Raw genomic sequence first — 24,637 nt, forward strand, 5'->3', positions numbered from 1 at the left:
AAAATTACACTTAAGAACATTTACTGCATACGGGCATACAAAATGTAATCTTCTGTTCCTCTAACATTGATTTTGTTATCTGATGTGCCAACAATGCAGCGCAATCCCAAATTGTGGATTGAAAAAAAATAGGGTGTGACGATTATGCAGTGAAATACGGTACTTCATTTTCATGTTTTGGTAATGACATGGTCGCAAATTATTATACTGAAATGGTCACTTATCTGTGAAACAGTTTTTTTTAAGAAATTCTGTTGACTTTGGGGCACTGCTACGATTCTAGTGTGTGGTAACCGAAATTAATACATCTTGAAAACCTTGTCTCAGTATAATAATCACTTTACTATGGTGGTACTTCTGACTTACATTTGGTTTTTATACAGTCATGAAGCTGTTTCAAATAATGTTCATGAGGTGAGTAATAAATAACAAAGATGCTAAGTCTACTATTAAGCTGGTCACAGGTGGTTTTTTTCCTGCCATTTTAGTCTTTTGCAGTATAATTATCGTGGAAATTATGCAAAATCCGAAGTTTGTTTGTGAACCAGTATTGTGTGAAAAACTGGATTTTGAGATTATGTAACAGGTATTCTGATGTAATTATTATTAAAGTAAAACTTGGGTAAATTGATGCATATGCTAGGTCATTCAAATATGACTGGGACTGATTTTTTTTACCAAATCCTTTATTGTCAAATACTTATTTGCACATGTCACCCTTCAAAGTACTCCCCTCCAGAGTCCATACATTTTTTCCAACGTTCTGGAAGCATCTTAATGCGTATCCAGTCACGAACATTGCTGATGACGGCATTGTTATCCACAAACCGCATGCCTTCCATGTCTGATTAAGCCTTCCAAACAGGTAGAGATTACTTGGGGCCAAATTGGGACTGTATGGTGGGTGTGGCAGAAGGTCCCATTTCAGTTTGCTGAGGGTTGCCATAGTTGTTTTGGCTGTATGAGGTCGTGCATTGTCTTGAAGGAAGGCTACCTGCTTTCCACCTCTCTTCTGCTTGGATCGGATCTTTTCCTTCACTTCTGTTGTCAGGAGTTCTGAGTAAAAAGCTGCAGTGACTGTTGTGGTATCTGAAAGAAAGTCTACATGGATAACCCCTGCTAGTCCCAAGAAAAAGGTTGCCATCACTTTTCCTACCAAACGGGTCCTCCGCACTTTCTTGGGTCTGGGAGAACCGGTATGCCGCCACTCTTGTGATGACTGCTGGGACTCATTCTTCACATGATCTCTTCCAATTTCAGATGGCTGGACGTTTTCTCCAAGAAATTTTATCACAATGTGTTGTTCCACGCTCCATGCCACCTTCTGTTTGCTCATCACTCTAGCAACACTCAGACACGACTGAGCAGGTTCTAACCTGCGCAGGATGGAGGGTTGGGGTTGTGGCTCTATTCTCCCAAGGATTCACAACTGCTGCGCATGCCAGGTTTGTTTGAAAAAAATCAGTCCCGGTCATATTTGAATGACCTAGTAATTGGAGTGGAATATGTACACACTAATATTAATAAATATTTTGAAACTGTTATTACAATTTTCAAATGTCATTATCGATATATGTGAGAATGTCTTAAGAGATCAGTATAGGTATTAGCTCACCTTTTTTTCCTCTCATAATTTGTTCTTTTGGAAAACAGGCCACAGTAAAGTTCAAAGGGAAGATATGCAATTTACCATTGTACAAAAGAAAAACCAATGAAGCATGGATAGAACTTTTTTAAAATGACACAAAGAAGAAAGTTTTGGTACCTTTGTGCAACATTTGCACCCTATGTTTTTGACTCATTCTTACTTCTGAAGATGGATTTCACTTTCTCGTAGGCTACAAATATTCCATACCATTTATTCTCATCACATTTAACCCAAGAGCATAAGTATTGCATTGTAATCCACATGTCGTAAAGATTCTCAGATGGGGTGACCCTTTTCAGGAAATACCCAAATGTCAACCTTTCTTCTGTGTAGTACACCCTGGACTGTATTTTGCTCTGGCATCTGGACTCAGCCAGTCTGTGGGACTTGTATTGGCTTGTCGATTCTTGTCATTGCCCTTTCATTAATTTCATCTTATCACTACTTTTGGATTAATAATTATAGATACTAGAGTTTGGACTTCAATTAAAAATTAACCAGTAGACCTACATAAAAACGAGTTACACAAAATTTAACTTATTCAATTCTGCATTAATATATATGCTAACATTTTTTTTTTTAGTATACCTTCTATTTTTTATTGCTGTGAGAGCCAAAAAAGTGCCTTTTCTTTTACAGTGGTTGACAATTGCTAGGAATCAAACACATTTTCAGATGTGAACACAGTCCGGGTACAGTAAGTGACCAATATATGAGTACAGATATTATGCCAGCTTTATTTACAAAATATTGCAGGAATTCGCCATCATGGAAAGAAACAGGACGTGAAAAACAAAAGAAACACATGGAGAGCAATATGGAGTGATGACATGAAATGTCAGTTGTCATGAATACAGATGGTTCTGAGCAAACAGTAAGCTGCATGACCACCACCCCCCCCCCCCCCCGGGCATCAATGCATGCTGCACATCTGTTTGCCAAGCTGTCCACGAGAGAGTTCATTAGTTCCAGGGGTATGCTTCCCTTAGGGCAGTTTTCAGGTCCTGAAGGGTCAGAGGTGGTGGATTACCCTGTGCAACTCGTTGTCCGAGAACATCCCAGGCATGCTCGATCGGAATCAGATCTGGAGAATATGGTGGCCAGTCCATGCGGTAGATATTGTCACTCCAGTGTCTCTTCAACTTTGGTGGTTCTGTGTGGACGTGTATTGTCATCCATGAACACAAAGTCAGGGCCCACTGCAGCATGGAAAAGACGAACATATCCTGTCTGGATCTCGTTACAATACTGTTCTCCGGTGATGGATCCGACTGCAAATATGTGCAGTGGTGTTCGTCCATTTTTCATGATGCCCGCCCATACCATAACACCAGAACCACCATACCTGTCACGTTAATGGATGTTTGGTGAATGGTAACGTGTTCCTTGTTCTCGCCACACCAATTGATGACCAGAATCACTGGATGCACAGAACCGTGCCTCATCTGAAAACATGACATTGGACCAGTTCCCTTCATCCCAGTCACGATGTGTCATACACCACTGTATTCTGGCACGGCGGTGGATGGGGGATAGTGGAACACACTTAACGGGCTTATGAGCATACAACCCGACACTATTGAGTCATGAAATTGTTTGGGGACACATAAACACCTGATGCCCTGGCAAACACACCAGCAATTTGCGCAGGAGTGGCATGTCTATTTCTTCTGGCCACCTGGCCAATGTAGCGATCCTGTAGAGCTGTTATACTCCTACCACGACCTCCACTATGCACATGTGCATTTGTTCCTCTGGTAGCGGTGGTTTTCTTCAGTTGGGAAATAATGCTTTTTGCTACTCTCATCACACATGCAACCTCTGTGACACTTTGACCTGCCTCAAGACGACCGACAGCTTTTTCACGATTTGATCACTGAGATGAACCCTTTGGGCCATTTTCCAACTGACTAATCAGTTTGCACTACAGGATTGCACTCACAGCAGCGGCTATCTTGCTTGAACGTGTCTCTTGGGTGCAACCTTTTGATTCAGTCTGGCATTTGGCCTCGATCAGAAACCTCGAATAGCCTGGTTGCTTCTCTTGGACGCAAATCCTCACTAGTGCCCTCTATTGATATATTTATCCCGCTACAGAGCCACGGAGCTGCGTTCTCAAAAGTAACGTAGTTTTGCAAACAATTGCTCTGAAATTCCATAAATAAAAAAATGGGTTATCCAATCGTGATGAAATTTTAGTATGGTAAAGGGAGAAAGGTTTTAAAGACAATTCTTAATTTTCAGATTTTTAAAATTTGTTAGAAAAACGTTCTGATCAATTTTTCGAAACAACTTTTTCTTAGTATTGGGTAGTCCTACAAATAAAATACCAGTCTTCCTTGGAAGCTCTTGACATTTGTTTTTCAAATCCATTATCAGTGTCAGTTCACATTGCGAATCGATTTTATGCAGATTTTTTTTCAACGGAGTAAAGATATAAGTGGAATGTGGCAACACCGCTTGCATGGACTCGCTGTGACAGCCTGCAGTTTCCACGGTTCAACAGACATTGCTGTGTGCGGTGTTGCCAAGTTCCACGTACATTTTTTTCTCCATTACTTCACCAACCAAGCTACAGAGTCATCCGTGGTTTTACCTGGTAAAGAACATTTTCACAAATCTATAATTACAAAGAACCTCTTGCTGTCTAGTGACCACCTTCCACTGTGTAGATATTCTATCAACATCTGCTGAAAATCATGGATAAATGTATTGTTTTAATGTCAGTTGTGCAGACTTAGTTTTTCATATGTATCAGCAAGACTACAATTGACATTACTTGACTCAGTTTCTCTCTCTAGATATTTGGGCCAAATATTCATCAGTTTTTGTGAATGTATGGGTGGCATCTGCATTCAAAGGTGCCACCCGCAGCAACCAGATTCTACCTGTCATCCAGAACCACGTGGGTAATCACGAGATGTGGCTCAGAGTCTGCAACAAGGAAATGTCCAGGTTCCAGAACTTCAAGGGTCTTGCATTGACTGGCTGGTCAAGGTAAGTTATCTTTCAACATTTGAGTTTCTGTTTATTGGCGAACTTATTTATTTATTTATTTTTTGTACTGTTTCATCCCTGATATAGCAAGTAAATGAAATTGATTGATTGATTTAGTTTATTTTACTTTGCATTGTGTGCCTCTTGGCTAATTTGCGAAGATGGGGATAAGTGATGAAATGATGAAATTGATGAATGGACATTCACAAACAACCAAGCCCGAGCGGGATTCAAACCCGGGAAGTAAATGAAATATTTCTGTGTTTTTGTTCCAGTTGAAGTGTATTTCAGTGCTTCATACAAGGTGCCCAGATTTTTAAAGCAACAAAGCAGGATGGCAAAACAAAACATACACATTTGAATATAATAACTGTTTCATCATAAATACTTATATCTGAAAACTAATTACATAAATTTACATAAATAATTACTAGAGCTGAGCTGATACCGATGCCGATATCTGCCGATACCAGTGGTATCGTGCATCAGAAAGTATCGGATGGAATTCACCTGATACCAGCCAATAGTTTTCCGATATATTGGTCTTTAGCAGGGTCCAGAAAAATGCCATGGAACACTTCTGCGAAGTCTAATTATCTTTGAAATTATGCAAAATTCGAAATTACTTTTTATTTTCCACAAATTATACAAGAAAACTGTATTTTTAATTACATAACATCTATTTTAATATTATGACTTAATTCTTGAATATTCTAAAGCATATTTATTGGTAAATATGTGCATATACAGAGGTTGTTCGCTTTATATCCGACAATTGTCGATTCGGTGCTGCCACCTGGCATATCATGCTGGAACTATGGGTCTGCTGGCGGGAGCAGTGTTGTCTGACCTTGTAGGTGCGTGAGTGTTGGTAGTGAATGTTATCAAATGGTCAAATGGCGCCGAAAATCAACCGGTATTGGGAGGGTTACGTAATGGCCCTTTTCCATGCTAAGTTTTCATACGTACACAATGTGAAACAGTGTCGGGAGAATGGGTTAACACTCAGGGTGACTACTGTGAAAGCTCTTGTGGCCCGTTACACACAACAGGCTCTCCTTGCGAAACATTCACCCACGAAAACCAACAGGAGAAGGGTTGCAAGCAAAGTGTCACCCGTAGTGCGAAGGGGGATCTGTCGATTGGCGTGCCAAGAAAATCCCCTGACTCAATGTGATATGACCCACAGATTTCACCTCGCAACGTCAACTGTGAACAAAACAATTCGCAAGCGCCTCAGGTTAAAGTGTGTGCGGAAGGCCCATGTACACCACCTTCTACCACGTCACATTGCCGAATGTAAGACGAACTGCAGGAAACTGTATGAAAAGTACCTGACGGGTTCCAAATGGAAGAAAGTTGTCACAATGGAGGAATCATATGTCCATCTCACTGCTGGTGGTCACATTCGGGCGATCACATACCGTGACATTGACGGCAAGGGGCGCAGCAACTTTGTTCGTCAGTGCAGGGAAAGTTTCCCTCGTGGCTTTATGGTTATGACTGGATTCGGATATGAGGGTAAGTTGATGATACGCAAGGGGGACAAAAACGTGAAGGTGAATGCCAGATACTTACAAGACTCCATTCTGACACCTATCTATCGGAGAGACATCCCAAAATTGTATGGAATGGACGCGAACCAGGTGATGATCCATATGGACAAGTCTTCGAGTCATGCCGCCAGAACATCACTACGTTTTTATCAGGGAATGGCAGAGGAATTAGGAATTCGTGTCATTCCGTTTGAAGACATTCCTGTGAAAAGCCCAGATGCCAGTCCAATGGATTTTTGCACATTTGGACTGTTGAAACGAAGTCTTCTACATCGCCACCCACGCACCCTGGCTGGTCTATGGAACGCTTGCAGGGAGGAGTGGGACCGAATTCCCATGCCTGTCCTCGCCGGAGCTTGCTGCAATAGAAACTGCGATGCCAGGCGATAGTCCACAATGCTGGGGGTCCAATAGAACATGATCGGTGGTGGCGGCGCGTTATCTCTTAAGGTGAGTACCCGTCAAAAATGGTGGGATATAAAGCGAACAACCTTCTGTAATTGGAAAAGATTATTTACACACCAATATTGATCAATATTTTGAACAAATTTAATTATTCCAATTATCAAGTACATATTGGTATCGGTATCGGTGGGAATTGACAAAGAGTATCAGCATCATTATCAAGTGTCGGTTCAAAGTTGTATCTTCTCAGCTATTGTAAATAACTTACATAATATGGTGATATGCACTGCACTGCAACCAAGCAGTCCTTTAGAATTAGAAGCCATTCACTGATGAATACATCCTTCTTTCCAAATAACATTTTGTAAAAGTTTACACATGGTGTGATTGAAGTTCATCTTATTAATCAATATAGCTTTCAAAGTTTGTACTGAAAGAGCATTCTTGTGACTTGTACATAAACCATTCAGTGGGGGCATTAGTTCCGGGTAAACAGAGAAGAAACTCCAATATTGTAAGAAAATTGGAATGTAGCACATTGTTGACATTGAAGTGTGCAATAATTTCTACCCAACAATTGCTGGTAATGTTTTTTTCTAATAATTCTGGCGTTATGTAGTGATTCTATACTGATAAGTCGTAAAAAAAGGGGGACATTTTGGCATCCCGTTTTACTCTCCAAAAAAATTGGGACAGATAAAAAAAAGAGTACTGTCCCCTGTCCCATCTGGTCACCTTACCTTCAGATAATGTCTGGACTGTAGGCCCAATATTGATGAATTTATCCATGTAAAAGTTTGCACATAGCCAAACAGTGCTCTTGCTTATGTGTGTTGCCAGAAAGTGTTGTACGGGGGGAGAGGGTCAGATAAAACTTGAATAATGATGATTATTATTATACAATAAGAATAAAAATAAAACTAATTTATTCCATATTATATCCTTGGTAGACCCTTCTACTCAATATATACTCTGTCTCAGGAGTCTTGTGTCTCAAGCAAACAAAAACAAGGCCTTTGCATAAGTAGCGATTCTGAGAGCTTGACCAATGAACACATGCGAGTGCAATGTGACTGCAGCTACAAGCCATTTACAATCTGGTGCACTGATTTGCTCCAACTACTTTTGTTGCTCCAGTCCAGAGACTTCTGGGATAGACTGTACCAGATGAATGAATATCCAGCAACAACTGATTTTCATTTTTTAAAAAGTTTCATACACTTAGCGCACTGAAAGCATAGTTAATCTATTGTGTTATTAAATTTTACGCACCTTATTTAAGAAGAAGCTAGACATCTCACAGAAAACTAATAATTTTTCGAATTTTGTACACTGTAGAAACATTTGTGCAATCATGGCACGGTACTGTGTGCACGAGGAACTTTCTTTCTTTTTAGAATCATTCATTCTTTGGAATAAATGGTAGAATATGAATTCTGCATTATCGACTCAAATCTATTGATCTTTTTACTTGGGTTATTCTGTTTGAGTATTAACTGAACTCTTTCTGTTGTTAACAATAAAAATAATAACCTTCCTGCTTTTTGTAACTGAAGGATACCAATTTCTAAAGGGGAAACAACGAACTGGTTTGACCTCCCCCCCCCTCTCCATGATGCCCATGCTGTTGCCTTTGGTGCAAGTGGTCCTGAATTAGATTCCCAGTGGGAACTCTGTTGGAATTGACCCAGCACCACAAGGACAATTACGGAACTAACTGGAGAGAAGTAGTGGCAGGCTCTGGTTCCAAATGTGTGAAAACAACAGGGATAGAACTCGATGCATTGGGCATATGTCATCCAATAGAAGAGCTCCTTGGGAAGCCCTTACCCCTCAGATCGATCGTCCACCTTGGAGTTTAGTTTATCTCTAAAAATATATATTTTTCAATTTTGATCAATCAAAATATTTGGTGCAGTCAATAAATAACCAGAATAATGCCACGAAAAAGCGAAATAAAGTGACAAGAGCGATGAACCTTACGGGATATGTAGACCAGGCTGGGGTACGTTACATGTATGTGAGACTGGTTTGAGACAGTGTCGCTACTTGGCAGCACTGGCAGGGAAGGGAAAGTTGTGTATGTGCAATTTGCCTCCAAGGTGCTAGTCAGTCATTCAGTGAGGTGAGTCATGGCTTTCTCAGTGTCAAGTGCCACAAAGTAGTTTCAGTGATCTGTGATACAGTTTTTGATGACAGAAGGCAAACACCATAGTGAAGGTGTTAATGAACAATACTGTATGCTGTACCATGACTAATGCAGAGTTCGGTTGCAATCTGGTTCAAATTACAGTTTGGTCCAAAAAAATATCCCCACCCAAAGGTTTTATTGAAAGCACATGAGAATGAAAACTAACATAATTTAACCAATAATTTTAAAGTTTACTAATAGAGAACTACCTATACTTTGTCTTGGGAATCCATGGAACAAGACCATGTGGTAGTGAAGGGGAGAAAGCAGAGCAAAGCAGTGCTCGCTGATGCAAACGGATGTTAGCTGAAGCTGCATTTTCCCCTCCATGCCCTCGCTTCCACTCTCATGCATTAATTGGTTGAGTCAGATTCATGTACACATGCAAGAAAATTCTCTGGGGTGTTGAAATAAAATTGTTTAGCAGAAATAAAAAGAAGCACAACCATCTACAACATTGCCATCAAACATATATATGTAATAAAATACAATACAATTCTTGTGTATGTATGATGTAATTCACGTCGATTATCTGTGTGAAAGGATGTCAATAACAGTTAATTTATACTTGTTTCTTAAATAAATAATATTGGCATTCCTATGACATATACTCCTCTCCTGCGTTGTTGAGGCACCTGACACTGTGAATGCAACGACTCACCTTACTGAATGACTGACTGGCACCTTGGAGGCAAATTGCATGTACACAACCTCCCTTCCCTGTCAGTGCTGGCACCTAGCGACGCGATCTGGAAATATCTCACAGACATGTGTAACGTACCCCAGCCTGGCCTACATATCCCGTAATTTCAATGCTCTGTCACTTCATTTAGCTTTTTCACGGCATTAATCTGGTTATTTATTTACCGTACCAAATACTGTACCATATACACAACCTCCCTTCCCTGCCAGTGCTGGCACCTAGCGACGCGATCTGGAAATCATCTCACAGACATGTGTAACGTACCCCAGCCTGGCCTACATATCCCGTAATTTCAATGCTCTGTCACTTCATTTCGCTTTTTCACGGCATTAATCTGGTTATTTATTTACCGTACCAAATACTATACCATGCTAGGATGCTCTTATTGTATGTGCATGCTACTTGCATCATTTAGTTTTTAATTTGTCGTAGTTAGAAACAATTTAAAGTGTTTCTGGATTGAACATTTTGTATGTGTGTCTTCACACTTTCTAATAAACAAACATGATTGATTTTTATTTGCCGTAGGTTCGATCATTACGCCACCCTGTGTGAGCTGCTGCCAGCTGCACTGCCTAGCCTGGCACTGTGCCTGAAGATGTGGCAGGGAGGGGAGTTCTCTCCAGAGATGCACCTCAGTGTTTCCGAGAGCCTTGGGTACAAGGTTGCACTTCCTCTTAACCCCTATCCCAGGTAAGAATATGAGTGGTATGTGGTAGTGAAGTTGCTTCTGTACTGATAAATGAAGTATGTGAATAAAGTGACTAGTAGTTAATTTACACATACATACACACACACACACACATGCCCCCCTCCCCCCATCATGAACTGCTATGGTAACTGGCAAATAGGGTGTCTTGATAGATGATGGCTGTATTTGGCAGTTGTAAACATTTTACACACCTTTAGCAATTTAGAAATATTTGCAATATTGTCTGATTGGTAGAGAATATTATCAGTAGGGGCATATTTGCATGTTTTTTTCCCTTAAGGAAAATTCACGTGCTTTCCACGGATTTATCCATTTCACTTGATGTGGATTACTCTGGTAAAGTTTTATAGTGTATATAAATGCGTATTTGGGACGTTAGTGCATATTTTAGCTTAATGTGCATATAATTTTCATATATTGGGAGTAATTTTCATGTAATTGTTCGTTTCAAATTTCTCCACTTCATTTTCCCCGTTCTGTGTGTCAGCATTAAAAAATAGCCTACTTCGTTTGGTCTTGGGCACTAGTTGGGTCAAGACATTCCAAAACTCATCTCACAGCATTGCAGGTGGTGTAGTTAGTAGGGCTGCTACGTGGGAGACCCAGGTTTGATTCGTGGGGTGGGTGATCAAAGATCAGAATTTTCTTGGCTTTATCCCAGTATAAGGTTGCTTTGTGGTTCACCCAGCCTCAAAGAAATGAGTACTTGGGAGGGAGTAAAACTGGTCAGAGCATGGTACCAATCACACCACCTCAAAAAAAAAAAAAAAAAAAAAAAAAAAAAAAAAAAAAAAAATTCAAACTGCACAGGGAAATTAAGAATAAAAACTGATACATCTGTAGCATTCATTACTTCTGTTAATTTCATAGTTGATAACTATTCCGTAACAATCGAATGTCTATTAATCTTGATATTAGTATTTTTTACAAGTAGGGAAGGTACAGTCCGTGACTGCAGATGTCAAGGCATGGCACAGATGCTGGCATTTTCGATCCATAACATCCTGCTTATTTTTACATACATACCTTGAGCATTCAGACAATTATATTGATATTGCATAAAGAGAACTAACCTGTGTTATAAGAGTTGTTCAAAGTGGTGACCAACTGCTTGCTAAAGAAATGTGCGTAAAAATAAGTGGGATGTTACAGATCGAAAATACCCGCATCTGTGCCATGCCTTGCCATCTGCAGTCATGCACTGTACCTTTCCTACTCGTTAAAAATACTAATATCAAAATTAATAGAGATTCGATTGTTACAGTGTCTGCAGTCGTGTGCTATCTTGGCCCCAAGCCAAACAGAACGGACTGCATTATGAGGTGTGCTCCCTGATGGTGCAGTGGTAGTGTCGTCACCTTGTAATCAAAGGATCCTGGGTTCGATACCCGGTGGAGACACATAGTGGTTTGGATTCCACTTTAAACTGTAGGTCCAGTCCCAATTAGCCTTACTGTGCATAAAGTGGACTTAAAACACCAACTCAATCAATCAATCAATACATTATGAGGTTTTTATATACATATGTATGTATGTATCTATCAGTATATGTATGTATGTATCTATCAGTTTTATATCTGTAAATTGCTGCCAAATTTTGCCATTTTGTTATTGTTTTTATGAATGTGTGTTACTTTTGTAAATGTTTAAGGACTGTACAGTTTCTTTATCAAAACAAAATCCATCGCAGTCACCTTGCTGTGTACATTAAAAAGGTTAATGTTATTCAAGAAATATTTGCAATGTTGTGTCTGATTGGTAGAATGTTATCAGCATCGGTAAATTTTATATCGAAAGCACTGAATGTTCAAAATATTAATATTAGTGTGTAATATTCTTATCCAATTCAGTCAAATAAATTTGCTTTAAGATATTAAAGAATTATATCAGAATATTAAAATCAATGTTATGTATTCACAAAAATCCAGTTTTCATGGAAAATTGGTGCAAAATAAAAAAAAAAAAGTTTGAATTTTGTAATTAAACTACGCAAAAGTGTTGCGAACACCGTGGAAGACCAAAATTATGGAAAAGTTTCAGCCGGTATTGATATCTGCTCAGCCCTAATTATCAGCAAATATGTCATATTGGTTGCTTCCTGCTTATTTGTTCTATTTTATTAAGGTTAGGGAGATGTTAAAGTCTTACTGATGCCAATAAATTGACTTACGATATTCTGGGTAATGAGATGTAAAATTAAATTAAATATTTGACGAATCTGAATGGATTGCCCTCAGAGAAAGAAACTGTAATAAGACATTTACTTTACAAAACCAGGGCATGCCTTTATATTCATTTAGAAAGTAACAAAGTGGAAGCATTTTTTACTAAAATATGTGTATAGAAATGGATCTAAACTTATCAAATTTATTAATATTGTTAATTTTAAGAAGCAGTTGAAGTTTGTGATAGGCAGGTTTAGTTGCCTCAGCATTCACAAGTATATAAAGGCTGAATAATTGTACTCATGAGAATTAAACTTCGTGGCCCTGTTCATCTTTGCCTAGTGATTTGTAGATGTCCTAGTTTTCATGAGGTTCGCCCATTAACTATATTACAGGCCTTACTAAATTGTTTATTTCATTGATGTTAAGTTGATCATGGACTATATGACCTTCAGTCTTGAAATTGGTATTGAAGTACACACCACAAGAATTGCTAACTTTATGGTAGTTTTCCTGCATTGATACTACAGAATCATATGCAAACAAAATTTTTCTAAACTTATTCTAAAATCATTTTAGATTCATATATGCTTTAGCCAGTTTCCTAAGTGGTAAACTTTCAATCTTGCCACAGTTTATGGGTTCAAAGCTTCATGAGTATCCCTTTATCACTTTTCATCATAAAGATCCCTGGGTCCCTGAGGTTGTAATGTTGTTGTCTTGTAATCAAAAGGTACCAGGTTCGATACCCAGTGGAGGCACATGGTGATTCGGATTCCACTGTAAACTATAGATTCAGTCGCAATTAGCATATCTCTGCATAAAATGGAGTTAAAACAGCAACTCGACAGCATCATCATGCATCCTTATCGTTGCAATTAGGCAAAAGTGTCTGAAAAGTGACACTAAATGGAAAAAATACAAAATGCATTATCTTGTTGTGGTAATGTAGACTTTTCAATAATTCCACCTAAAATGAATGATACAAGTGTTTTAATTTGTCCTTTTTTGTTTCCCTCTGAAGTAAATATTTGTGTTCCTAGATATTATTTTAGGTTGATAGAATAATCATTCTCGCGAATCATACTCTTAATGATGCATTTGCATGTCATTACAGGCCACAGCCAGTGGAGCAAAACATCTCATTTCCAGGGTCAGCTGTTCTGGTCGGCGTGGAATGGCTTGCGAATCTTCTTGTCAAGTTCCAGAGCATAGTTGAAAGTGACAGGTGAGCCTAAATATACATGTGTAGGAATGCATGTGTTGAGAGAGCTTCTACTAGCACCCCAAGCTTACAGCTATGCACTAGTGATTTTGCAGATGGTTGGCAGATGGTATGCACAGGTCAAGTGCATAAAATCCTGAACTGCAATGGTGAGCTTATGCAGGCAAGGCTTTTTTCTTCTTTGCTTGGTACCTCGGCTCAGGAAAAGGCTCAAATATACAGCAGCGACCACAAGAACCTTCAGCCAAAATCCTTCGTGCACCTTCTCCTCCATCTGTTCAACTCGTGCCATAAACAAGCCTGCTTCATTCTACCCCTCCCCTCCACGTGGGAGTAAGATGCTCTGGAGTCACAGGTCTGCGCAGGTTCTTGGGGAGGTAAGAGGGGGTGGGGTGACATAGCACTAGTGGCGACTCGTGCCTTTTTTGGGATGTAGGAAGAAGTTACAGAAAACCGAGAAAGGTTTGAAAAATGCTTTCAATTACATTACACGTATTGCTTGTACACCCAAAGGCAAAAGAAACAGTAGGCAAATTGTCCATCACCATTTTCATTCAGTCTGTATTGCACAATATGATGACGATGAATTGAAAAAAATACGTCAATAAGTAGAGGGCAATGCCTGTTCGGCACCAACATAATTTCATTCTTTAAGACAACACAGGATGCAGAATAAAAAGGAATGAAAATAACCATGGACAATTTGCCTGCCATTATCTTTGCCGTTCACTGTACTATCCTTTCCATTTAGAATGTTAGCTGCAGGCTCATGCTCAAGGTAGGGCAAGGGGCGCTTGCTCCTCACTTTGAGCTATGAAATATTGAAATGTGAACCCACAAAAACCTACGAAAATAGCATTGACGATATTTCATATTTTCAGATTGCAAGAATTTCGATTTTGTTTCTCCTCCCTGTCATCTTGTGGATTGAGGATAATAACAAGTGCTGCTTAAACAGAAATTATGCTGAATGCTACTAAATTGTGGTAGGATTTATTATTAATTATTTATTTTTTCCGGATATTTGTAATTTTGTTAAATTATGCATCTACTTTTCGAGTTTTGAACTTGCATTACTTATTAATCACTACAGTTATTGTTAATTTTCCCACAAAATTGTTTTCAATGGCTCAACAAATGAAATTGGTTCAGCATAGAACTTGAAAAGGTTTGAGAAAACTGTTTGTTTACCCCCAACATTCTACCGTTTTCTTGCCTTAAAACTTCTTCACGAACTAAATTGGTAAGGTAAAGAAAAGATGGAAGATGAATTGTGGCATGGTTGTAAAAAGCTTGTCGCTCGGTCGGCATACTCCCTTCTCGTGTTTGAAAAATGTCCGATGGTGAAGTAGAAATAAGACAGGGATATAATAGTATTATTATTATTTCTAGAAAACATATTCCTTTGAATTTGATTTCCCCCTCCCAGGGACTCACGTTTTTAGATTATGCTAGATTTTACCATTATGGCAAAATCAGGCGTGAAGCATCCGGTAGCAACACCGCTTTCCTCAAGTCCATTCTTGGGCCGGGCGGACTTTTTTAGGTGCCAAGAAATATCAAACTGTGCTAGGTTTAGTACCATTTTGCTGAGGTTGGTTTGCATCGCTGATTGAGGAAACTCTTGATGCTTCCTACATGGATCTTTTAGCCTCCTCTGTTGCTGATCAACCTTTCCCCTTCCCCACACTGCCCCTTCCACCCTTCACTCATCTGTCTGTAGTTTGACCAGTGTTGTAAAGAAATAATGTCTCACGTATTTTTCTCTTTATGTACAACATTTATTTACACTTCTACCCTTCGCTGTATATACATCTTTACATAACAAATCCATTATCAACTGCTCCCAGTTGCCTTTTGCCCCATAACACAGAGAATAGCACTTATCAAGACTTTACTCTACGAGTGCACTATTTACCATAGCGCAAACCTGCCCCCCCCTGCCCCTCCCAGGAGAGGTAGACCTTGCAGCGTGAGGAGCCAGAAGCTCGTGTAAGCAGTGGTGGCGTGGATTTGACAAAATCCTGTCGGGGAAACAAGCAGTGATGGCTTGAGAGCTGAACATTTCAAAAATGTCGATGTTGCGTGTGCTCCGAAGTGACCTAGGACTCCATGCTTATCGGCGAAGTACTGGTCACTTCCTCACTCCACAGCTTAAGGTTCACAGCTTAATCTATGACCTTCAAATCCCGGCAAACTTGAAGGCAAAAACCAAAACCATGAAACAGATCTTCACATTGCAATTGTTGATTGGGCTGAATGCAACGGACTCCATTCTTGGTAAGGTATGAACCCATCTTTGTCAAAAAGCTCCACTGCTCACGGTTCGAAAATCTCTGAGAACAATTTACTGATATCTAGCAGTATTGATTTTGACATTCTCAACCAGACTGCACTTTTCTTCCGGTACAAATACCACCCAAAACTATCAGACGTAAAACAACAGTGAGCAACAAATTTTGCAGTAACTGAATTCTTCTGTCTCTTCTTCAGGAATTGACTGTGGTTTTAACAGTTGTGCACACGCTCCATGATGAAAATACAGTAAAAACTGTCTATCCCGGAACATAATGGTTCCAAGCAAAATTTTCCATCTTAACAGTTTTCCTTCTTATACAGGGTTAACTTTAAATACAGTATAGAGTGCTGCAGGAAATAATGGAAAGACAGATTTACATTTCGCATTACTTATAATGTAGAGTACTAATGCATGTACGTACATGAATAAAAATGCGATACAGCCTGAGATTGGCATGCCTTTTGTGCGGGAACTAACGAACCATTCGTACACAGCGTTATTAATCTGTTCATTTCCAGAAACTTGCCCAAACACTTCACTTCACCTGATGTTCGTTTAAACCATTCTGATTTTATTTTTTCAGAATTTTTGAAAATGTCTTAAATTTGAGTTTTACTAACCTTGAATTTTGCTGTCAGTTCCTTGGCAGAAGATTTGCCTTTTTCGTGTTCTTCTACCACCTTCATCTTCTCCTTCAACGTCAGAGTTCTGCATGTACGTTTTGATGACATGTCTGCGAAGAATCAGATTCAAACAAAACAAAATACTATACAGTTCAAGCACAACTGACGTGAGATAAAATAAAATACGTACAAGAATCGGGCATTCAAGTTCGTGCTACAATACCGAAACAATAAACCGTACGAGCGCATTCTTTCATATAGACAATGTTACCGATAAGCGAGTGGCAACAGAGGTGTGTTCCACTTACAGTATTGCATTGTTTTCTTGCAAGCGAAAAAAATAAAGGAAGAAATTTCAGTCTTACTGAGAATAAAAACATCTCGTTTGTCTTTAAATGGTGTTCTGTTTCCACGTTAAGGAGGTTTCCACCTTAAGCAGGTCATTTTCAGGTATAAAATCGGTCCATTCTGGGGACTTTTTTTTTCCGTATTTACAGGTTTCCTTCTTATAGATGTTCCGGGATATGCAGTTTTTACTGTATTTTCAAAAGAAAAAAAAACACTCTTTTTGAATGTGGTCACGAACAACCAACCAAACCAAATGGACTTGCTTTTTCCAACAGTTTTTGTTTTATTTCATTGGTGAGGAAGTGAATGTGATCAGTTTCTAGTCTACAATAAAATGAGGAATTAAAAAAATCCAGCAAACATAAAAAATAATAATAATAATAATAATAACATGAGGAAGATGGCTCCGAAGTCTTTTGCCATCCTGTATACTAACAAAGGAGAAACTAAAAAGAAACTTCATACCATAAAATCTGCAATAAACACAACTGAATGTAATTTTTCTTCACATAGAGTCTGGATTCAAAATTAGCATTCAATATTTAGATGCCAAAACTGAGGGTACCTAGCGTTGAATCATTAGCATCTGTATCTGCTATACCAGTGGTGTTGATATTAGTTTGAATTTTATTATTTTTTTATTTTGGGAATACTGAGCCAAAGTGGGAGGCGTTATCAGGTACACCTCGTTTTTTCAGTCCGAAATTGTTTTTTAACCTTTCATCGCATAATTGTTGCATTGGCGCACAAGATTACAAAACCATTGATAGCGGTGCCGAATCTTGGGACACAGAATGAGTCATTCCATACGAATTCAACACAACCCACAACCTGACCAACTCAGATTTTCATGAAGTTTGGGGAGTTGAAACTATGCATGGAACTTAGTAACTATGAAAATTTTTAGTCTTGTGTATCTTGTAATTGTTAAATTATTCAAGGTCAAAGTTTGCATAAATTGCCCGTTTTGAGTCCGCTTAGCTATACTAAATGTGCTGTAACTCCGCCCCTATTTTGCCTAGGAAGTTCAAATAAAGCTTATTGTACAGGAATTGAATAAGCTTTCCAGTGATATATAACAAGCCTACCTTAAGATAAGCCTCATTACATGAACTGTGATGAGTCAAAAGTCCTTTAACACCGCCTACAAAATGTAAAGGAGTTATCCTGGTCATGAAATAAATAGGTTAGGCACAGGGAGATCCCTAGCTGTGTGTGTCAAGTGCAGGTCCGGCATATTGTTGACCGCCATATTGAATTCAACACAAAAAATTTAAAGGAAAGTGGTTGATGTGATATATCAAAGGTCAAGGTCACGTGACAAAATTATATTTTTATCCTAAGTTAGGCTTGTTATATATCACTGGAAAGCTTATTCGATTCCCTGTACAATAAGCTTTATTTGAGCTTCCTAGGCAAAATAGGGGTGGAGTTACAGAGCACATTTAGTATAGCTAAGTGAGCTCAAAAAGGGCAATTTATGCGAACTTTGACCTTGAATAATTTAACAATTACAAGATGCACGAGACTAAAAATTTTCATAGTTACTATGTTCCATGCATAGTTTCAACTCCCCAAATTTCATGAAAATCGAAGATGGTCAGGTTGGGAATTGCACATAATCTGTGTTGATTTGGCATGGAATGACTCTAAGATTAAATTTTGTAAGTCTGTACTTCGCAACACTGTAGTAATCTTTCTCAAGTATAATACTTCCACTATAATTCACAAACCAATAATAACTATAGTGGAACTGCAGGCAAAATAGCCTGCGCAGACCTGCGACTCCTGTGCACCGTACTCCTGCATGGAGGGGAGGGGTAGGGTGGAGTTGTCTTCCTTATGGCCAAAGTTGAACCGATGGAGGAGAAGGTGCAGGGAGACTTTTGGCCAAAGGTTCTTTTCCTTGTGGTTGCTCTGTAATGTGTTAACTAATTAACTTTTTTTTATTCAGAACTGGAAAATGTCACAGAAATTATGTGCATGAATTTTGACTATTCAATTTTAACACACATTTACTAGTATCCCATGCATCCTAATCTTGTACCAAAATAGTTTACCTAGTAATAAATGATTTTTTTAAAAAACATGATACCGGCATATTTTTTATAAAGAAAAAAAAATGGTTGCACCACACATTTTTGCAAAAAAAAAAAAAAGGCATAAAATCTGCAGTGGAATATGGTATTAATATTAACCATTATTCTGAATGACTTGTCGTTACCTACAATGTTGAAACATTGCTAGCAGTAGAAACCAGAAAGGCTATCAACTCAGTTAAAAGTGGTGAAGGTTTGTTTAGGACCACACGAGAAATTAAATGATTGCGTCGGAATTTATTCGGCCTACGTATAGGGCCGGTGGCAACCCACCATCGTGAGGAAATTGGGGAGCTCCGAGTGAGTGAGCGTAATCCGGTTACGGAGACCTACTATAATGGCTGGGGATACGTCGGGCTGACCCCCCGACTATTCCAATACTGGTTGAAGATCTCCACGCTTAGAGGTGACGAAGGAAAGCGTGGGAGGGAGACCGGCAGTCGGTAGGTATGCCTAGGCCCTTCGTGGGCTGTTGCGCGACAGATTATTTTATTTTTCCATTGAAACATATATTGTAAGTTAATTTTTTTTTATCAGCACATTGCTTCAGAAACATTTAAGTGATATGACAGTGTAAAGAATTCCCGAACATAAAATTGATTGCTGCTGTAAAGCTGGATGTCCTAACAATCCTCTATTACTCAAAGCATATATAAATTGTAACAGTAAAAGTGAAGGAATAAAATTGTACATTATGTATCCCAGCCTGGGCATAGGTGTTTTGTGAGTGTCTTTTCATCTATCACCCATTCTCTTATTTGCAATTAGCCAAAAGTGGCAGAAAAGTGAGGTAAAATAAACCAAATTAATCAAAGCATCAGTATATAGGACTGGGAAAGAATGAAACGTTCTGCTTAAGATGCATTAAGTACCCAGGTAGGAGAAGTGTAACAGTATGTGCTTATATGCGAATACAATTTGATCCATGTACATGATGTGTGCATGCAAAATATCAGGACTTGATCCTTGCAATTGTTGTGTATTTGAAATTGAACATTTTTAAGCATACTTTGAGACAACATTGTTGCAAGATGGCATTTTCAGTTCCACTAACTGTTGAATTCCTTTCAGGGTGGAGACCTGGCTGAATTCATGGCAGATAACCAACAATTTCACAAGCCCTATGCAAGTTGAGAGCCTAATTCCTCTTTTTAAGGAGTAAGTTTTTAATTTTCTTATCCTTTTAGTGAATTTCTTTTAATAGAGTGGTTGTTGAAATTTTGAAGTCTGGTTTGGTTTGGGTATGAAATGTAGAAATTTTCATGAAAATGTGCAGGTTTGACAAGAAACTTGTGTGTGGCTGTAATTGTGGTTTGTCCAACATTTCGGTTTACTATTTTCTTCATGAGGAAATGAGCAACAATCAGCAGATTAAAAAAAAGAATTGGTGTGATTCGGAGGACTTGACACAAGAACACATGTCCCCACGCTTTAGATGTTTCTCTGCTTATCTAGAAAGTGGTACACCTAAATTAATACATCTTTATAAATGTTAGTACTTTTTCAATCTTTAAAAATGTTAATACTTTTTTCCATCTTTAAAAATGTGATATTATAGTTAGGAACATAGAATTATTACAATATGCAAAAACGTGCAACCCGATACAGTAAAACTTTTCAATAATGGACAGGCGTGGGGAAAAAATAAATGTCCATTATTAAGAAAAAAGTGTAGGATGTTACACAATAGGATAAGCATATTACAACGTACTTTATGAACATAATGTTTCCCCCCCCTACATTCAAGGAACAAAATACCGTACTACATATGGTGAATTTAAATTTACTAGTCAAGATAACCACAAAGAATACTGTCTACTGTCTTCACTTTTAAAAAGAAACACGTTCGGTGTAACATGAAACAATGCATGCTAGTTCGAAATACTGGCCATTGTTGTGACAAATTCCAGGAATTGCGACAGTTTTCTTTCAGACTTCCCCATTGTTAAGAAGTTTTATTTGCGTTTGGGAGGTACTTTTCAGTGTCCGCATCAGGTATTAAGAATGGCCATTATTGAGAAGTAATATTGCCGTTAAACTCCATGTGTATTTCTGCCAAGGAATTTAAAAATGTCCATAATTTAGAGGTGTCCGTTAGAAGTTTTACTGTATAAGTTTTACAATCCTACAAGTACAGTACCAGGATCTCCAGTGTTAAAATAGTCAGAAAATAATGCAAGAAAAACAGCAAATGGGGCTGTATGTTTGTGATGCTGATTTGTGACAAGTCGTTAATATGGTCTCATTTTAAAAAAAAATACTTTTGTCAGTTTCTATTTAGCTAAAAATTAGTGTCCCTAATTATAAAATTCCTTATATGAACACCCACAAAAAACACATCAATAACTTTTTCTCCTGTCTTTCAACTTGATCAGTTCTCAACAGTGATTTTTTCTCAAAATTGTTTTGCTAATTTATGTTGATTCATAAGCAAAAATCTTTATTTTCTTTAATCTTTTTTATTTATTAGAAGGTCTCTTTGTTGAACACAAGTGGCCCATTCAAGATCTCATTACTAATGATTTTAATTTGAGCCCTGTAACTACCAATTTAACCTCATTGTTGCAAAGTGACAGAAATGAAATGCAATTAAAATAAATAAATAAATAAAATTACGCACTTATTGCTAATACTTTCGGAGAAAAAAAATTCAATGCACTTAATTGTAAATAGATCAAGATTTCAGTATGAAAACTATACATTTCAGGATCAAAAGTAGTAAATAATATGGCATTTTGGTGTTAAAATGGTATATAAAATCACAAATTTGATTTAAAAAATTGTACTTATTGCACAAAATAAACATTTCTTTTCTAATAGCACATTTAGGCATGAAGTTTATTGTACTGTGAAGTAGTTCATTTTTTGCTTCTCAAATTATTACAGAAAGAATCCATTTTCTTTGATTTTTACCTAACTCCCAGGATAATTCAGACTTCAGAAAGTGTTGTTGGTAAATAAACTCCAAAGTTTGTGTTTTATGATTTTATTTTTCATTATTTAATGACAAAAAATGGTAGGAAATTGTACCTCACTCATTTCAGGACAGCTGTGTAAATTTGAGATGCATACAGCCTGTGCTATAATTTTTACCAGATTTCTAAAGCTCCTTTTAACTCTTGAAGGTATTATTTAAATATGGTAAACCAGGATCATAACATCTGCAACATTCATAATTGTTGACCATTACAATTGTTAAATTTCAAGAATAGATGTGCAACAGTTAAGGGTCATTCCATGCCAAACGATCCAATGGTGGTTGCACGACTATTTTAGAAAATTTTCATTTTTAGTACATAGGTTTGTACATGTTTCTAGATATCAAAACCAATGTTCAACAAATTTATTGTCTTTAGTTCTCCTGGGGCAGCCATTTTTTCCATCATGGTGCATGGATTTTTTTTTCTCATTTAGCACTTTTCAGAAAGCTTGTATCTCAAAAACCATTAGAGCTAGAGACCTGAAACAAAATTCATTTTGTAGCTAATGAAGTATACTTTCTATGATATTCAAGTATGATTTGCTTAAAATTGCATCGTAAGTACGAAAATTATGGTGGAAATTGGGGTAACAATAGTTAAAAAATTGGATTCTTAAGCCCGATTTTTTCAGTGAAGGGGTTTAATCTAAGGCTTGATTTGTTTTTTCATGTGTAGACTTGCCTGCAGGGTGTCTGTAAATAAAATACCAGTTCTTAGAAATTCAACCCTTTTTTACAGCATGGGCTCAAACATGGCCGTTCATTGAATTTTGACAGTTTTCAGGGTTAAATATCTCAGATGGGTCCTCTTGGAAAATTCTCAAATTTGGCACAAAGGAAGCCCTGCATGAACCTAACTCTCAGTAAAAATCTCAACTTTTAGATTCAACTTGTTTTGGTGAATATGAGGTAATGTATGTCACCTAATTTCTGACGTTGCAAAGTAAGGTTAAACTACATCCCATACTTAGAATAATGAAGTCTTTTCTTTTTCTTTTCTAAATTTGGGTTAAATAAAGCTTCAGAAAATATAGTAACATAAGGTTTTAACACTTGACTTACCAGAAATTGAAATTACAAGGTATGACAATTGAAAATCTGCAAAATCTAATTGCAAAAGGTTTGATTTATTAGGTACCCACGACCAGTTGGTATTATCAGCTCCAAAACTGAGCTTCCCCACATTTTTTAAATGTAGCAGTACATGGCGCTTAAGATAGGCAGTGGCATGCCCAGAAATTTCGAAATGGAGGGTAAGATAGGCAGTGGCATGCCCAGAAATTTTGAAATTGAGGGGAGGTTGTTACATATACTTTTTTAGTATACAGTGCTGTTTTTGCCACTTTATCCTGTCTTTTACGTAATTGTTTATGGATACTAGGCCAAAGGTATTGGGTTATGACCCCCACCAACCCCTCCTTTTGCACTCCACTGAGAGTAGGCTATTTATTTTGGAGGGTCAAAGCTGGTAGAATATATTATTTTTTGTTTCCTGTATTTTCCACGTTTTTTTCTTTTTTCAAGAAAATACATTCGTTGAAGTAGATATGAGTTCTGCTGATGTAAGACAAGCCAGGAATTAATCAGTGCATGGACAATCTCTGCTGTCATTCTTCCTTTGCCTAATGTGCCAAGAGTAGTGACTTGTGAATGTTCGTTATCTGTGACTGGCAATGTGCTGTTCTGTAGAATTTTTAACTGGAGAGGACTGTCATAAATACACTTTGGTAAGGTTCCCAAAGACCTAATTAATCTTAACGAACTCAGTGAAAATGATAAAACACTTCTTAGGTCAAGACTACAGGTGGATGGCTTAGAGACAATATGCAAATACCATTGAAAATAGTTTTTTATATGGTAAAATATGTCGTGATCTTCAGAAGTACCATTTAACTTTTTCTTTAAGTAAGGGAATTTTTAAAATCAATTTTCATCATATGGTAAGGCAAAAAAGTATCAAGTAAGCCTTATACCAGTTAAATCAATATGCCTGACATGTTGGAGTAAAATTTTCGTATCTGGAGAAAGTGACTCACTTAAATGCCAGAATGGAAATGATGTCTTTGTGCCAACACAAGAAAAACTAAAGGAAGTGCATGAAGTCTGTTCTGTTTTTAATGTATCTCCTGTTTCAAAACTGAGGAGGCTGATTGCAGAAAGACAATAAAGTGCTATTCCTTGAAAAACTATACACATTATACAAAGGAGTGCAAAGGAAACTGGAAAGTATTAGAACTGAAGAAATGGAAGACAACTGTGACAATCCTTTGCATGGCCAGTACAATCATATCATGGAAATTATACAAAGAAAGATGTAAATTAGCAAAAACTAATGTTGAAAAGGTCAGAATCATCAGTTTGACTGCTACCACTTGGTCAAGAAAATTTTTTTGTGATGAACTGAAGTTTTCTGATAATTTACTTAGGAACTTAGTGAAAGAACAAATAATTCTGCCCAATTTAACAAAGAGAATGAATAGGAAACTGGAGCTAAAAACACCAACTGGTCATGGGTACCTAATAAATCAAACCTTTTGCAATTAGATTTCGCAGATTTTCAATTATCATACCTTGTAATTTCAATTTCTGGTAGTCAAGTGTTAAAACCTTATGTTACTATATTTTCTGAAGCTTTATTGAACCCAAATTTAAAAAAGGAAAAGAAAAGACTTCATTATTCTAAGTA

The 24,637-nt window shown here is 37.7% G+C and overlaps 1 protein-coding gene across 1 annotated transcript in view; it reads left to right on the forward strand.

Moving 5' to 3' along the window:
- The first annotated feature begins 1,423 nt into the window (after positions 1 to 1,423).
- LOC145990244 (hexosaminidase D-like) overlaps positions 1,424 to 24,637 on the forward strand; it is a 41,205-nt gene continuing 17,991 nt past the window's right edge. Inside the window, exons 1-5 of the mRNA XM_083125919.1 lie at positions 1,424 to 1,445; positions 4,450 to 4,645; positions 10,029 to 10,193; positions 13,495 to 13,605; positions 20,043 to 20,129. Of these exons, the coding sequence (XP_082982045.1) occupies positions 1,439 to 1,445; positions 4,450 to 4,645; positions 10,029 to 10,193; positions 13,495 to 13,605; positions 20,043 to 20,129 (566 nt within the window). The 5' untranslated portion in view covers positions 1,424 to 1,438. The remainder of the gene's footprint in view (positions 1,446 to 4,449; positions 4,646 to 10,028; positions 10,194 to 13,494; positions 13,606 to 20,042; positions 20,130 to 24,637) is intronic.

This window comes from Lepisma saccharinum, chromosome 7, assembly GCF_977018435.1.
Source record: "Lepisma saccharinum chromosome 7, izLepSacc3.1, whole genome shotgun sequence".
Taxonomy (NCBI): domain Eukaryota; kingdom Metazoa; phylum Arthropoda; class Insecta; order Zygentoma; family Lepismatidae; genus Lepisma; species Lepisma saccharinum.